This window comes from Mesoplodon densirostris, chromosome 1 (assembly GCF_025265405.1).
Source record: "Mesoplodon densirostris isolate mMesDen1 chromosome 1, mMesDen1 primary haplotype, whole genome shotgun sequence".
Taxonomy (NCBI): domain Eukaryota; kingdom Metazoa; phylum Chordata; class Mammalia; order Artiodactyla; family Ziphiidae; genus Mesoplodon; species Mesoplodon densirostris.
In genome coordinates this window covers 10,457,826-10,475,166 of record NC_082661.1, presented here as the reverse complement: position 1 = coordinate 10,475,166, position 17,341 = coordinate 10,457,826, and the positions used below count along the sequence as shown (strand labels likewise).

At 46.9% G+C, this 17,341-nt stretch overlaps 1 protein-coding gene across 6 annotated transcripts in view; it reads right to left on the bottom strand.

Moving 5' to 3' along the window:
* The window catches only part of FGFR2 (fibroblast growth factor receptor 2), a 101,910-nt gene that overhangs the window by 27,847 nt on the left and 56,722 nt on the right, over positions 1-17,341 (bottom strand). For 5 of the 6 annotated variants that reach the window (XM_060098774.1, XM_060098779.1, XM_060098785.1 and 2 more), the window contains 3 exons: positions 7,920-8,110; positions 5,256-5,400; positions 2,993-3,189 (listed from right to left, as the gene is read on the bottom strand). In XM_060098774.1, the coding sequence (XP_059954757.1) occupies positions 2,993-3,189; positions 5,256-5,400; positions 7,920-8,110 (533 nt within the window). Of the gene's footprint in view, positions 1-2,992; positions 3,190-5,255; positions 5,401-6,646; positions 6,795-7,919; positions 8,111-17,341 lie in introns of all 6 variants that reach the window. The other variant, XM_060098761.1, reaches the window with a different exon arrangement.

Here is a 17,341-nt window from a genome sequence, read left to right as displayed (position 1 = left end):
TTGATTGACCAAAATACAGAGAATGTTCCGAGATCACGCTGTTTAGCTGCTCGGCAGTAAATGAGCTTCTAGAAGTGGGACTGCCTTTCACGGAGTTCGGTATGTTTCATAGCCATTCATACCCAGCCCCGAGAACTGGCTCCTGAATCACACACGCCATCTTTGTCCTGTTCATGACGCCCCTGGGAATGTGCCATCTGCCTCAAAGACATTGTTATGAAACATGACCTTGACAGCCCTTGATTTTTCTCTGGCTTTCAACCTATCTGTATCGGCAGCCAAGAGGGTGAAACTGAAGTCTGAAAAAAAAAAAAAACACCAAACAAACCTGCAGCCCCTTCTGAGATGCTGGTGGTGGTGAGAGACAGCGTGAGCTACACCCATGTGCGTGTCCCCACCCGGGAGCTGTGTTTATCTGCTTATGGAGACAGTTGAAGCTCCATCGTGCCCTATGCAAGTGTCTGTTCCAGAGAAAGAGGCTGATGTGCTCCCTGAAAAACCAATTCAACAAACGCAGCGAGGCTGCTCGCCTCCTGAACAGACGTCCTCAATTCCCTTCACACCCCTCCCCCCTGCCCCCACCCAACCAATCTGTGCAAAACGTGGGAAGGGTAGCCCTCCCTGTAATTCACGGATGGGCAAGGAAGGCTTCACAACGGCCACGCCGTCCACCAGCAGCCCTGGAAACCTGTACACGAGCCGACAGGCTCACGCAGATGGCCCTCTCTGGACTGGCTCCTGCTGGTCCCCTTGCCTGAGCCCCAGCTCAGAATGTGGGAGGACCCCCGTCAAGGGGAACCAGGAGATGCCCCGTGCTACCCGCCTCCCCCCGACCTAAAAGTTGTTTCTCTTTCCCCAAACATCAAAACGCAGAAAGAGTCTCAAAAAAATTCATGGTTACTGGGTAATGATCACAAGGAATTTCTTCTTAGGTACTGGAGAAAAAGTATTTTTGTCTCAAAAACAAATAAACTCAAATGTCTGTCTTACACTTGGTAAGTCCAGTACAGATTAGTAAATGTCAATGAAAAAAAAAAATTCACAGTAGGATAAAAAAATTTTTTTAACCTTCTCTTGTTCTAAAAAGGGAGCAATGATTGATTGAGTGAGATGCGGTTTGTGCACCTCTGGGGAGGGGCGAGGGTCAGGCCCGAGAAGATGAAATTCGGACTCACCACAAAGATGCAGAATGCTACCGTGTGATAAAGAGGGCCGGGCACATGCAGCATGACAAGCGCCTAGCAAATGCCTGGGAAAAACCCATCTCCTAAGACATCTGATTACAGGCTCACCTGTCGCCAGGTAAAGGCATGCTTGGCATCCCTGTGGTATGATCTGCCGGCCTTTCTGGGGCTTTTCATTCCCGCTACAGTCCAATAACCCCCTTTTATCCAGCTACCTGATAAGCGTCTCCTCCACCAAAGGGGCTGTGCTTATGATGGACGAATCGCTCTTTGTGAAGCATCAGGGCCTCCCATACGAGCAGCTGAGATGTGTTAACATTTCCCCAAATAAACTCCCAGAGATTTATTTTTCCAGGGACCTGGTGTTTGCCCACTTTGCTCTGCTTATAGCACTCGACCTTACGGAAACACAAGGCAACTGCATCTCAAATGAAGGCCCCCAAATGACCTTGGAGCCACTGGGGAAGGCGACAGGCCACGTCTTATATGGAACCTGGGTTAGACTAAGCACTCAGAAAATTATGAAGGAAGGAAGGAAGGAGGGAGGGATACAAAAGGAGGAAGAGCTCGAATGTTCCCTTTCGTTACACAGGGGAGAAGAGGAGACATGGCCAACTTAGGTGGAGATGACGATGGAGAAGGGCCAGTCAGCCAGAGAGACATAAACCACAACCAACAGAGTTGGGTCGAGGGGACTTTACAGGCATCCGCCTCTTTTATACTAAATAAAGAGAAGAGGGCTTCCCTGGTGGCGCAGTGGTTGAGAGTCCGCCTGCCGATGCAGGGGACACGGGTTCGTGCCCCGGTCCGGGAAGATCCCACATGCCGCGGAGCGGCTGGGCCTGTGAGCCATGGCCGCTGAGCCTGCGCGTCCGGAGCCTGTGCTCCGCAACGGGAGAGGCCACGACAGTGAGAGGCCCGCGTACCGCAAAAAAAACCCCAAAAAACATGCCTTTATTGGAACCAAGTTCCAAGTACTTCTGGAAACACTGCCTTCACACATGTTTCCCCTTTCCATCTTCGTGAGCGTGAGAGAGAATCAGAGCTCTGCAGGGTTTGGGCTTAAAGCAGAGGTGTAGGCTGCATCTTGCCCTGTCTGCCCAAAGCAAAGGTAAACCAATCAGGAGGAACACGCAAGGAAAAAGTAACCAAGACCAAGACCAAGTGCGGGGTTAACAACAGTCTGTTCCCTATTCATTATAAATCATTCTGCCACCGAATCCACAGTCACAATGTTAGTGCAAACAATATACTATAGGCGTATGATTCTATTTCAAGAATCAAAGAGGTGGAGCCAAACTTCAGTTAAGACAGACCTCATGGGGCAGTAGCTCAGTCACCTCCGGGGACAGATTTCTGACCTTGACTTAAAGAAATAAATCTAAGAGAACTAGAGTCCCTTGCTTTCCAACTAGTGGCATGAGCCTGTCTCCAAAAGCAGCGTTCGATCACAGGAACAAAAGGGGCTTATGCTCTGAAGAGACCGCTGCACTTGAGCCCCACCAAATGCACCAGGGCACTGCCTCCTGGGTTATTTCCAGTCACGTGGAAGAGCTCAGAGTCTTGCACCATGGGGCTTTCTTGCCCTTGGAACTAGACTCGGTCGACCCCACTGATGCACCAAGACTTGACCCTCCAAGCTCCAGACCCTGATCAGATGGCCGCTAAGAGGCCCATGGGAACCACTGGCACAGGGACACCCCCAGAAGGAGAAGGTGGCACGGAGGCAGAGGAGGAAGAGACCCAAGAGCTGGCCAGGCATGAGGGAGGGGTAAACCTCTTCAAACTCTTTATCTACTTTCTGTTACCTGTCTCCTCAGAGGGATGCGCTTGGTCAGCTTGTGCACAGCTGGCTGGCTGCTGAAGTCCGGCTTCTTGGTTGTGTTCTTCATCCGGCACACGATGACCCCCACCACCATACAGGCGATCAAGAAGACCCCTATGCAGTAAATGGCTATCTCCAGATACTCTGGGGAAGCTGTGATCTCCTTTTCTCTTACTGGAGCTAGATTGCAGATCACAGGAGAGGAACAGATAAGCAGGCCACAGAGTTAGGACACCGGACTGATGCATCCTGTCAGAACTACAGGAATCAAAAGGCGACGACCATTCCCAAGGCAAGACGGGCTTCCCGATAACTCAGCGCTGCAGGAGGGCGTGGGCTCCGGGCCAGCCGTGCGCCTCTTCCAAGCGAAGGTGAATAACCAAGGGCTCCTCACTTTACCACCGGGGCCCAGGTGGTCACTATCTCTCTCCTCAACGGGCTTCTGCAACCTTGTGATCGTGGTGGATTGGCTGCCGCCAAGTTACAAGGGGCAGGTTACGAGGTCACATTCTGTTAGACATGTGGGCATAGTAAGGCAGCCAACCACAACCTCAACAAAAGGAGAGTCATCTTCCTTGATGGTCTCTGAGGCAAACCACTGAAAAATTCTTAAACATGCACGATGCCCACTTTTATTGCTAAAGGAATGGTGCCTCAGTCTCATTTGGGTAAGCTCTTCCAAAGGAAGATGCGACAGTCATTGACCCAGATGAACACAGTTCCATCGGACATGAGATAAGTATCCATCTAGTAGGCCGGACTGAAAAAGGTTCGAATTTCTTAATATAGTCCAGTGGATTATTCAACTAAACAAACAAATGCATTTAACGTAAAGACTGAATTGCTTATAATATCGAATCATTACGTCCATACGATAAAAAGCTTGTAACATGCCTTCATCAATAACCATTTAAATTTTTGTGTATCTCGTTATACTGATGTCACTGCAACTTTTCTCTTAAAGGAAAAATAGAGATAATGTCGCACGTGAGGATACATATAATTACTTAAGTTAGCACATTCTTAGACCAACTTCCAATAATATCTGCTTCCTCCTTAGTGCTTAACGGTCAATCGACAAGCAGTGTATTTCCAAGGAGTATTTTTCTCAAACTGCACTCTTAGTTAATGTGCTTGTACTGTCAGGCAAATTGGTTAAGAAGTGCCAATCAGGCACTTGCAGAATGCAGTACTGCAAGTAAAAGCAAGCTCAATACAAGAGGCATCTCACTGTCTCAGAGCAAATATTCACAGAGCAGATTCACAACAAAAGGAAAAATGAATGCAATGGCATTATTTAATAAAGCTTATACATTTGAAACAGAAAACTATTTGCAAGATAGTCAAAACTCTTAGCAGCACAGCACAAAACGAAATGCTCAATTTATTTTTACTAGATATAAAATAAGCATGCAGGTAGGCACCGCACTTTAAAAATAAGGAATTAATAACTGCAGTGGAACATTATGAGCTAGCAAACCATAGTCTATGCAGTTTCACAAAGGAAATGATGGAGAGACAGATGCATTAAAGGAGATAGGAATTATCAAGAAAGCTTGACTAGGATAGAGGTGTGGGTTAAAGATTCAGACAGCAGCAATGTTTAGGCAACAGGGCTTCAGTGATGTTGATTTCTCTGTAGGGTGGAAATAACATCAAGCCCAAGATGGCAACAGCATGCTTTGCAGTAAAAGCAAACTGAGAGTCCATTCCATTGCATCATGCAGCAAGCCACCGATCCCCAAGGTAGGTAACACACTGCTTCTGTACACCCTACACACGGGGGTGCTTCTCCCCGGGCACCTCAACATACACCCCTCTATTTACATCTTGTTAAAAACAGAAAGCAGAACAAAAGTAATAAAAGTACTTACGGGATTTTAGCAAAATGGAATTTGACATGGGAAAAAATTACTTTGGATTTTACAAAGTAATTTCAATGTCTTCCTTGAAAGAAAGGGGGATGGGATAAATCTATACATTGACCCAATGACTCACTAAAAATATAAGATCCCTTTGGGTTTGAAGGGTGAAATTTCACGTGATCATAAATGTGAGGGTGGGATCTCAATGTGAGTGAATTTCCAAGACAACTTTCTTATCCCTGGGGGATAATTTTTAAACATTTAAAAAAACTCTTTAGGCAAGGGGAAAAGGGGCCATTTCTGAGAACAGAAGCTGTGTTAATTTTATAGCAATCAACCAAGAAGAGGGAAAAAACCATGGAGAGAAAGAGCAGTATATACCTGGCAGAACTGTCAACCATGCAGAGTGAAAGGATATCCCAATAGAATTACCCGCCAAGCACGTATATTCCCCAGCATCCTCAAAAGTTACATTCCGAATATAGAGAACCTCAATTTCTTTGTCCGTGGTATTAACACCGGCGGCCTAGAAAACAAGGAAAGCAAGAGAAAAGGCTAGACGACACAGGAATGATTGTGGAGGGGGCCGTGGAACCATGAGGCGTCACACCGGGGGCTCCGGAGGGTACCGGCCACCGGAAGATTCCGACTGCAGCCCATCCACAAAGCCCACAACCAAGAGAGACTGAGCGACACGGAGCAGCTCACCTCCACAGGCCCGTCACCACACTGGCTTCACCACCTAGACGTACATGCATGCGATCAAAGGCATGGAAAAATCAACCCACAGAGATCCATTCTCTTGGCCTTTGCTTTGCTTTGCTTTGCGTTGGATATAGGGGTGATTTTCCAAAAGTATGGCACCCAAAAGTCCAAGTTGGGTTCTGGTCCTGTTGGCTGCAGACTCCCACCTCGAAAAAAGGATGGTTCTGTCTAAACTGTCGTGTCGTAAGACAGCACACCACAGATAAGCCCACGTGGACACCTGGCACCTCCTTCCAGGCCTGTGGGAACCACCAGGGTGAAGGGAGTTTGTGCTGGTTAGCAGGCTCTGGTTATTTTTATTCCTGCGTAACCATCCTGACATACATTGCATTGAAAGAAAATGGAAGAAGGCATGATCTTGGTAGCAAAGAAACAGACTCTTTTTTTTCTTTTCTTAATACAAACATTTGAATGTGAGTCATGACAAATCGAGAAAGGCAACCTGCTGTCTTCAACAGCAGCCAGCCATACATTTACTCACTCAGATGGAATATCCTTGAATTGGGATAACAAAGTCAAGGACAGTATTCCATAAGTATCAGTTATGCAACCAGGAAAATGATGCTCTGTTGAACCAATTATATCGTGCCAATATTTCTTTCAAAATGTGGGGGCAGAAGAGGTATGAATTCTGCTGCTATGCAAATGCCACAAATTCAACAGGCATGCCGGTGTGCGTTTACAATGGTGCTGATGTGCAGTAATGATAGTAGATGTGCAGCCTGAACGAGATAAACCAGAAGGAACAACTTAAAAACTGGGTGGGGGTGGAAGGTAATCTTTAGAAGAAATTAGAACAAGCACTTTGAATATTGTGGGCATTTTTCCATGGCTGCTGGCATCATACCAGCTGCATCACCAAAGAAAGATTATGATGAATATACCAAGACCACAGAGTTATCCTATAAGCTGCCTGCAGTCTCCCAAAGCACCAAGTCTTTTCAGCTTCTATATCCAGCCTTCTTTAAAACAAAAACAAAAACAAAAAAACACAAAAACGTTGTTACCTTGCTGTTTTGGCAGGACAGTGAGCCAGGCAGACTGGTTGGCCTGCCCTATATAATTGGAGACCTTACAAATATACTCCCCAGCATCCGCCTCAGTCACATTGAACAGAGCCAGCACTTCTGCATTGGAACTATTTATCCCCGAGTGCTGGAACAGACATAGGAGAACAATATAATGGCCAACCAGGAAGGACTTCACACTACCTAGGGTCCCACCACCAACACACCACGGAAAAACAACCTCCATCTCATCTAAACAGCAACATCAAAGGGCTGTGGGTTTAGAAGGAAGACAAGAAGTCAACTAGTGGACAGCAGAAGTGACCCAGTGGAGAGGGGAGGAAGGGTGGGATCGATCCCCTTGCAAAACAGGTCCACAGTTCCCCAGGCTGCTCATCTCTTTCCAGCTTTTTGGATCCTTGGTGTTCTCAGCTGGAGAGAACACTGCATGGGTTTAATGTTCTGAGTGGAGCTTCCTATGGTCCTACTGGAAGACTGTTCTTTTAAAGGACATTCTCTATGAGCAGCTCAACGTGGGAGGCGTGGCAGGCAGTGCACTCAGAAGCATTTGTACAGACTTAACTGCCGCTTGCTATCACCATCTTGAAGAGCAAGACAGATCTAAAAAATAAAGAGGCTGGTGCTATTAAAACAAGGTCTTGCAAGGAACCAAGTAAGAACTACAAGGGGAAAGAAAGTTTCCTTGTTCAACATTACATGAGTGCAGGAATACCTTCTCAAGCTTATCACCTAAACCACGTGTGAATGAATTTCAAAGGTTAAGGGGTCTCTCTTAAAAGGAAAATCTACATTGTTTCTAAAAGGTGGCTACTAAAATGTGATCCTAAGGTCATATTAAGGGATATTAAGAGAAAACAACATCAGTGTAACAATAAACGTTGGCACAACGCCTAGAGTTTACAAAGCTCTTTCCAGCTACTTCATCCCGTTTACTCCACGTAACGCCCTGTAGGGGAGATAGTACCACTTCTATAGATGTGCAGCTAAGCCTAAATGTCCCATCTAAGACCTCAGAGCAGATAAAGAGCTCAACTATTCTGATTCCAGCTTTGGCAGTCCTCCCGCTACCCCCTGGCTCCCTTCTGAGGCGTTATCAGCAAGCCTAACGATCTGCTAATTCTTAAACACACCCTGTGCTGAACAAGTAAGAAAGTCGTCTCCTCTCAAATCCAACGAGAAGCCAAAGGACCTGTGGCCGAACCCATCAGGGAGACCCCAGCCATGGGCGTCTTTGGATTCAGAACGTGCTCACCTTCAGAACCTTGAGGTAGGGCAGCCCGTCGGGCCCGTATTTACTTCCATTCTTCTCCACGTGTTTGATCCACTGGATGTGGGGCTGGGCGTCGCTGTACACTTTGCAGACAAACTCCACGTCGCCTCCGACCACAGCGGAGGCGTTTGCCGGTAGTCCGGCCTGGAGGATGGGCCGGTGTGGCGATCGCTCTGGGGGAGAGAGGGGTGGAAGGGGGAGCGAGGGGTGGAAGGGGGAGCAGGGCCAGGACGGGGGGGAGAGACGAACAAATAAGTTGTGTTGTCCAGAAGGCTGACCGTGAACTCAAGCCAAAAAGGCCTCGAGCCTGCTGGCTGACTCCTTTGAAATAACACCACAGCCCGACACAGAACAAAAACGACTTCAAAGGAGACGGCTGGAGTGTGACCCTTGTGAAAGGAGTACTTATTTAGAAAACTGAGAGAAGAACTTACTACATCATGAGTCACTGGACGTCCGTGGCCACCTGACGAGCAAGGGATAAGATTTTATTCGGACAATCTAAAAGACAAATGGCGGGGAAAAGAGTGCCTCTTCTCTCATTCCACTGGGGACACCATCAGAAGCTCACCTTGGTCGTCAGCTTAACCATCCCAGGGAAGCGACAAGACTAACTTTAAGGTCGCCCTGAATTCCAAAATGGTGCCTATAGGCAGTGTCTCCCCGTGCATTTCTAAGATGCTCTGAGAAGACTCCCATCCATTGTTTCAAAAAGAAAATAAACTAAAAACGAAGGCCCAAAGTTATGAACAAATAGTTTCATCTCTTTGCTGTGGCATTCACTCCATTCGGCCATTCTTTGTCCTATGCCCCCATTCACCTCCTCGATAAGTAGTAAGTGTCACTGTGCATCCCATGCTAGATGCACAGACAGACATTCCTCAGCTTATTCAGATGTGGCACCGAAAGAACAAAAAGCGACACCGGGGCTTCCCTGGTGGCGCAGTGGTTGAGAGTCCGCCTGCTGACGCAGGGGACGCAGGTTCGTGCCCCGGTCCAGGAAGATCCCACATGCCGCGGAGCGGCTGGGACCGTGAGCCATGGCCGCTGGGCCTGCGCGTCTGGAGCCTGTGCTCTGCGACGGGAGGGGCCACAGCAGTGAGAGGCCCGTGTACCGCAAAAAAAAAAAAAAAAAAAAAGCGACACCGGTTCCCAAACCCTGGCCGTGTCTCAGGGTGTCTTAAAGGAGTCCCCATAGAGAAGCTGCCAGGAATTACTTCCCAGCCTCCCTCATCTGCCTCAGTCTCTAGGGAAACTCTCTGGTTCAGAGGTGGTCTCTGCAGAAACCCTGTAGAGGCACCCACATCAAGGTGCAGGAGCAAACACACACCAGGTTCCTCAAGAATCAAGTAACAGACCAGCCTGCTGTGTGATCCTGTCTGCAAAGGCACCATAATCACAACTGGACTGGAACCTTCCTACACAGCAGCTCGGTCAAGAGTCACACACCCAATCATCCGTCCATTCACAAATATCACCCCATCCCCACCTACCTGTACGCACGGGTCACCGCCCATTTCCCTCTCCGCACTGTGGGTACCACTGCCTTTACCCTCCAGCCTGAAACACCACCAAGGAAAATGAGGACAGGCCAACAGGCCCAACACAGCAAGGATGTCTCCATGGTGCACCGAAGTATCCCCGCGCACAGGGCGGGAAACAGCCAATCAGCACGATGGCTAGCTACCTAACCTTTTCTATATCTGGGCTTTCAGATTAAAATGTCATTTAGTGGAATGTGTTGGACAAGAGCCAGACCATGTGCAAATTGATTTTACTGCAATAAGCCTGTTGCTGGTTGTAAAAACTTAAAAAAAAGGAAGGAAGGGAGGGAGGGAGGGAAAATAGAAAAAAGAAAAAGTGCTGGCAATTACTCTGAGCACATTTCATTCCAGAACCTCCCATCACTTCACAGACACCTATATTTTTACATTAAAAAGATAAAGATTTCAGATCCCCAAAGAAGTCATTCATTTTTCACAGTATCATCCGCACAGGCTAAGCAAAGAGCCCAGAAGTCGAGGCTCCTAGTTTTTGTGGGCAGAAAATCTCAAAGCTGGGATCCTTTCAAGCATCACTAGAAACACTCACTGCTTGGCTGAGACACCATCCTAGCGATGGGCCACTGTGAGCCTCCTGGTCCAGCCTGGCGGCCAGCTGGATGCTACGGGGACCTGCCAGCAGCTGGCAGGGACAGAGCTCTGGTTCAACCCCGGCTCGCCCCATTCACGTGAGAAGAACAGAATTAAGTCCACACACACTCTCCCCACCAGGCCTCCTCCCAAGAGATTTAAGTCCAAGGATCACTGCCCTCCGGGCTGGACACAGCCAGCCAAGTTCACAGAATAGGCGACTTTGCACCTATCAAATACTGAGTTAGTTTACTCCTTTCCACAGAGAAGTGAATGTCAGGTATCAGTTCATTCTCTGGCTCAGTGTTCCAGTTTGGCGTGCATGTGTTTGCATGTTCAAAGATAAATATTTACAGTGGACCTAAATATTTATTCTCAGAAACAAAGGCACTATAAAATCTTAAATGTCATAAGCCAGATCAACTGAATTTCAAACCAAGTCCCCTTTCTTAAACATGCTTGTTTCTCATAAATCGTTTCACAAGCAAACACTGTGCATGTAATACCAAATAACGATGCCCATGAACAATGAGGTCTTTCATACGGCACGACAGCTCCAGCCTGCGCCAGCCTTCAGCAGAGAACTTCGTCACTGGAGCAACACTGGCAGGGCCCACGACGGAGCTGCAGTCTTGTTTTACTTGTGGTCAGCGTGCTGCTGCGCTCTAGTTATTAAGTTATTCCATTGCTATCCGGACTATGTTCACCAAAAAAAAAAAAAAAACCCCACCACCTTTGCAATGGTTTCATGTTATTGCATTTGCAAATTACAGCGTACCAAATGTTACCGCTTACAGTCTTGAATTCATCCTTTCAAGTTTTCTCACCTTATTCAAAATAACCTCTTAGCCACCCCAACTCCCCCTCGGCCCTTTCTCACTTTGGGCACAAAAACTGCAAGCTGGATCGCTCTGTAATCGAAACCTTACACCGCCTTCCAAAACTTATTACAGCTGCCTTCAGTATAAAATGAAACCTTAGAGAATGTTATTTAAAATGTTTTTAAAAAGTCAGTAGGCCTCATGTTTCGTTTCTCCACATCAGGCTTTGATTTCCTTTGCAACCTTATTCTCTGCCCTTAAACAAGTCGGAGAATGAGGCCTGAAACATCTTGGAAAAGGTCCCTGGATGCCAGCATCTGCCGAGCACGGCGCTCCCCTTTCTCAGATCCTTCAGTGATCACTCTTCCTTGCGTCCATCAGACCCTTAAGAACAGGAATCGTTAGTGAGGGGATGACAGCGATTGGACTCCCGTTCTAACTTCTGAAAAGCTGGGGTGAAAGCAGGGTGCAGATGGCAGCTAGGAGAACAGGCTGGGTGGCAGCCCCCAGGAAGCGGGCAGCCCCTCCGAGGCCCGGCCCAGCGGGCACTTGGGAAGCACCACGGGGACAGGGCAGTGACGGTGGGCAGGAAGACCCTCCAACAGCGAATGTGTTCTCCTCAGCCCTGGGCCACACCAAAGCCCTTGGGTCTGCAACTCTCTGGGGCAGCAAGCTGATATAAAAAGAAGAATTAGTCAGTGAATTATCTCTGGATGAGAAAATAAAACCCAGAGCTGGCCCATCTCTTGTTCTTCTGCGATAACAAAAGTCACATCTTCTCCGCCAGGAAGGATTTCGTTTTAGGCAAGGGTCTCCTACAGCATGTTCAACTCTCAGATATTATAGCAAATAGATTTTTCTCTTTACCGGGGGAGTGAAATACGTATACAGAAAAGCTGACGAGCACCTCACCTCTGTGTTTTTACTGAAATGTTTAAAAATACATATTCTGGGCTCAGCAGGTCGCAGGGGCCAGTTCATGGGCCCAAAAGAGGATGAGAACTCTTAACAATAGAGATTCTAAGGTCCCTGCGTGAGCTCCAAATTAAGACAGAATGGAAGGCAGTCCAAAGGGCGTGGCTGAAGCCAATGGACAGTTGGCTGCCCTGCTGGAATGAGGTTTTACCAAATAAATGTGTAGTAAACACAGCCCGGAGTGCTTTAAAAAACACATTCTCTCCCCCGCATTCTCCCTCTCACTCCCTTTTGTCAAGTGCTCCAAATGAGTCCACTTTACCGAACCAGAAGGCCCAGCTGCTAAAAGTCTAAACATCAGATGGCCTGTCTCAAAATCCTGCTCTGAAGCTAGGACCCGGAAAGCAGGAAGAACACAGCCTGCTTCATTCCAAGGGCTAATTATTGAGAAAGAGAGAGAGAGAGAAAGAGAGAGAGAGAGAGAGAGAGAGAGAGAAAATACCTGAGTGACAAAGAATAAATCTTTGTTAATTGACCATTTGAAACTTTATAACATGCCCATCCTCTCCTGGACATAATAATACGTTTGCTCATAAGAGATCTACAACTTTTGCTCTGACATAGCAAAGGCCATAAAAAATGTCCACCAGGCAGAGGGGCCTCCTGTACGGACTCAGTAAATACGCATCCCGGGGATCAGAGGGAGAACCAGCTTCTTAAATCACACCCTATAAATTAATCAAGCCCAGAGTCACTGGTTTCCCAGCACACACTGGTCTTCTAAGTATCTCTCCCCAAAGTTCAGCAGCGCTTGCAGCAAAGAACCATTTCAAAACCCCGCTCTCTGGCAGCAAAACACCAAAAGACTCCCAATCACACCGCTTGCCCAGGACTGATCTGGAAACAGAAAGTCTGCTCTCGGGGCGCCCATTCATTTAAGGAACGCGAAGAACCCTGCCTTCCCTGTCTTTAAGTTAAAATCAAAATTTAATTACCTCTCCTCTGAAACGGCAGTTTCTTAGCAACTCCAAGGGCCTGAATGAGGAAAGAACATTCTGCGATTTAGAGAACAAGTGAAAACAACTGAGAATTCTTGTTTCTAAAGCCCAGCCTCCCTTTTTTTCTCAAGAGGAGGCGGTGGTGGCTTTTGTTGCATAAAAAAAACCGCACTAAACCAGTTAGCATGAGGCATGGTTATTAGGGGAGCCGATCAAAGGCCTCTGAAGTTTGAGGAGCCCAAGAACCTGCTAAAGACCTCATGCTAATTACAATTAGTAGAATGAGTTCATTGTCTTGTCAAGACTGTGCCAAATGCCCTCAAACCAGACAGGCTACATCTAGCTGGGTTCTGAGTTTTGTTTTCCCTAAGCTTCCTCCAACCTCTAGAGACTGGCACAAAAGAAGGTCAGAACCAAAAGTGATCTGGAGGAAAAGGGACAGTTAGGATATAGGATGAGAAGGAGTGCCACAGGAGGAGTACCACATTTCTTTCTTTCTCAGAAAGAATCAAAGTATGCGTAACCAGTATTTTGCTTGTCACCTTCTAGAACAGACTAGGGATGCTGGGTACCTGGAATTACTTAAAAAAAAAAACAAAGTGGGGGGGCGGGAAATGCATTTTGGTAGAAGGTGACTGGTTTGCTGCTCTTTCTCCAACCTGCACGTAGCCTCATTTTCCTCCTGCTTGGACATCTGACTCTGGAAAGTCTTGAGGAACTGGGCTGGGGATCCATCTTCCTCTAAAACATACACGTTTCTCGGCAGAGAGAACGAAGTCTGGGGAGCAAAAGCTGGTTTGGGAAAAGCCAAAGTGTTTTCCCTCCAGCACTGAGGTTCCTCAGTGACTTATGGAGGCTGCACCATGTGAAATGCTAGAAGCAAAACACCACTAATTCCTTTGTGTTTGCTCGATGAGGTGGAGACGCAGGGTGAAGTGCTGGCTGAGGCTGGAGGGCCTGGGAAGCCCAAAGCAGGCGGAGGCACAGTGCCTTCCTTAATTAATGTCATAGACGGTATTATTTGGCTGGGAGTTGAGTGGCTTCTACCAGCTGGGTGTCAATTTAGGTCTTCTTGGGCAAATTACAAGAGCAGGGCGGTATGTCATTTACACCCCAAATGTTTACGATACCCTGATCTCTGTGCCTTCGAAAACTTAAACTGGAACTGAAGACTCTCTGGCAGCCACAAAGGCATGCCAATTTTAGGTTCAAAAATGCCCTTCTTTTTGTTAAAAGGAGACATAGCTTTGGGATGATGAAGAAGTTCTGGGAACGAGAGCGGTGATGGTTACACAACAATTGTACTTAATGCCCCTGAACCGCGCACTTACACATGGTTAAAATGGTACATTTTATGTTATGTGTATTTTACCACAACTGAAAAAAAAAAAGAGAGAGAGAGAGAGAGAGAGAGACATGGCAAAGGTGATAATATCATAGAGTAAGATATAGTCCTAGGATCATGGAAAAGCTGCCTTCTCAATTAGTTAAGCATGTTTATCTTGTCCCATTGACCAAATGAAGGCTTTTCTCTCTTCTGACACAAAGACTCTGCACAAGGTCCCCCCCACCCTTCCCTGTATTGTGCTTGGTTTTCACGCTGATGCGAAACTCAGACAACAGTCTCCCCAGGCTCCCTCCTGAGGAGCTGGGGTAAACACAGCTGAGAGCAGTCACGCTGGGGAGCTCCATCACGGAGCCTCAGCACCCCGCCACTTGCCATAGAGGGTGCAACATCTTTCAGGAATGCAAGATTATCAGCTGGTGTCTGCAGAGCTGGGTTCCCTTCATGGGAAGAATATGCTAGAAACAATAAAAAAAAGAAGAGAAAAAAAAAGTCCAGGAATTAAACATACCCTCTTGTCACACAGGCAGAACTCTGATTTAGAATATCTTTTTTCAAGTGATTTGCAAAGAAGCTAAAAACCAAACCATGGAGGAGTCCCAAAGACAGCAGCAGTCAGAACGAAGTTGTTTAGGGTGAAAATGTTGATATCAAAAAAGATCCAGAAATAGGTCCTAGAAAAATATTCACCCAGGTGCCCAAGAAATAGGTGTATGCAAAGCTTGTCAATGGAGCCTCTCTGGTAACTGGAAACTAAAAAATGAACACAAGTTAAATACCTAGCAAAAGGGGGATGATTAAATAAACTATACTCTGTTCACAACAGACAGCATACAGGCCACTAGGAAGGATGAAGCAAAGAGATATGTACAGACGTGGAGAGATGTCCACGGTAATAATGTTGACAGTTTCATCAACTTTCACCATTAAAAAACCTTACTTCTAGAGGAAGTCCAGAAAAATCTATCATGCTAATCTCTCAGATGCCTTACTTTGCTCCTGGGGCGTGTCAAGCAGAAGCAAAAGCTTTTAGCCCATCTGAGCAGACAAGAAATGCCTCCCTTTGGTAACGAACCATAGGAGAAGTGGAACAATAAAACCTCATTTGTTTTCTTAGAGGCAAACTCAGACCCTGAAAATAAAAGTGATTCTAGATAATTCCTTGCTACAAGCATATAAAGAGAAGTTTCAAAATAGTCACCCAGATCACAAAAGGCTCCAATATGAGTTCTACGTCTCTTCTCACCATCCAAGGCAAATGGGAGGCCTCAGGCCAGCCTGCAACCCTGCCCACTGCCCACTGATCACTCAGTGATGGTTCACACACAAGATGGTTTTGTTTCTTTTGGCCAAAATGTAAAATTTAAAGGACTAAATCCTTCACTTCTCAGTCTCAGTCCAGAGTGTATACAGAACCAAATAAAATGAGGAATTCCTTTTTCAAAAAAAGCACAACTTCCAAAAGATTCCTCCCAAATAATATGCAATGCTTATCTTAAAAAAGAGCACTTTCATGCTGAGATGATAGAGAATATGTCTGGGGCACCACCTGACCTGTGATTTGCACATTTATTTGGGATGGACAGAATTCCTACAGGCCTTGTTTGAGAGAATTCTCTAAGGGGGAGGCTCCAGGAGAAAGAAAGTAAAAGGAGAAGTTCTATCAAGATCCAGGAATCTCCATCCCTATTTATCATCTTCTCACTGCGGCAGTTTGGGGTCTTTTGCACTGTGAGCTGAGAACCCCAAGAGGCCAAAGCACGTGTTTCATTCAACCAACTGTCCCAAACACCCTCTAGGCCAAGCACAGGGTGCCCCATAGACAGAGGATTAATCATTACAGTACAATCAATAAAGACAATCCCTGTAGAATGCTCTGCTCTGTCTTTTCCCTCTAAACCAAGGCACTGAGGTCCTCATCTCCTCACCTCTCTCTTCTCAGAAGGAGAAACAGAAAAACTTTCCCAGAGAAGCACTAACATCCTCCCCTCAGCCATCTCTTCCCCACTTCCAACCTGACTCTGACCTCACTATGGTGAAACTCTAAATGCTGCCTTTCCAGCTCAAACCTGCTCTTGAACTTGGGAGCACACCCCTGTTACGATAGGTCGTTTCTGCCCTACCTTCTCCTGACTGTGAAAATAAACCAAACACAAGACCTGAATGTAACAGCAGGGTGCTCTAAGGGAGGGAGAATCCATAAAAGCACTCTGGTGGAAGTATTGTTTAAAAGGGGAAGAATGTGTTGGCATTTCTACACTCATCTTAATGAGAGTTGGCATAATACATCTCAACTGGGGTCTTTTGTGAAAAAAGGTGACCGGTAATTGAAGCTGTATATATAAGTTTAGAGGGGAATTCAGAAGATTCCTTGCATTAGAAGTTGCAATATGTTAAGAACCACATACCCCCAAATATAAGTAACTCAGGCTGTTTTTCTATTATTTCAATTCAGCACATACTGATCAAAATCTTGCTAAGTTCTAGCTCAAATTACTGGGCACTCTGACTGCCATGGATGAATTTACATCTTCACGCCAAGCCTACTTGCCCAGAGTCTAATAGCAACAAGCTTTCTCTCCGCCCTCTGCGCCCACCTGAATTATTTCCAGCTACGACGAAGAGACCCTCTTACAAAATGCTGTAAGTCATTCACTTGTCTGTAACACTTCTTCTTCTTTTTTTTTTTTGCGGTACGCGGGCCTCTCACTGTTGTGGCCTCTCCCGTTGCGGAGCACAGGCTCCGGACGCGCAGGCTCAGCGGCCATGGCTCACGGGCCCAGCCGCTCCGTGGCATGTGGGATCTTCCCGGACCGGGGCACGAACCTGCGTCCCCTGCATCGGCAGGCGGACTCTCAACCACTGCGCCACCAGGGAAGCCCTGTAACACTTCTACATCCTCTTTGCCCACACCATAGACTCAATGCCAAAGATCAGACGAGAGCTCAAATATTAGCCCTCACCCCAGTCACCTCAGTCAGGCCCACTGCCAGAATCTAAAACAATCAATAAGGCTTCCTTCCTCCACTATGGAGCAGAGGGCAACTGATGGCTTGCAGAGAACATGGCAAATATGCTGACACGGCAGTTCTAACATGGTCCCATCCAGGCCAGCGTGTGCCTGCTCCAACCCCAGGAGCTGGCACCCACAGGCATCACCTGCCCTCAATGCCCAGAAGGAGTAACTCTGAGC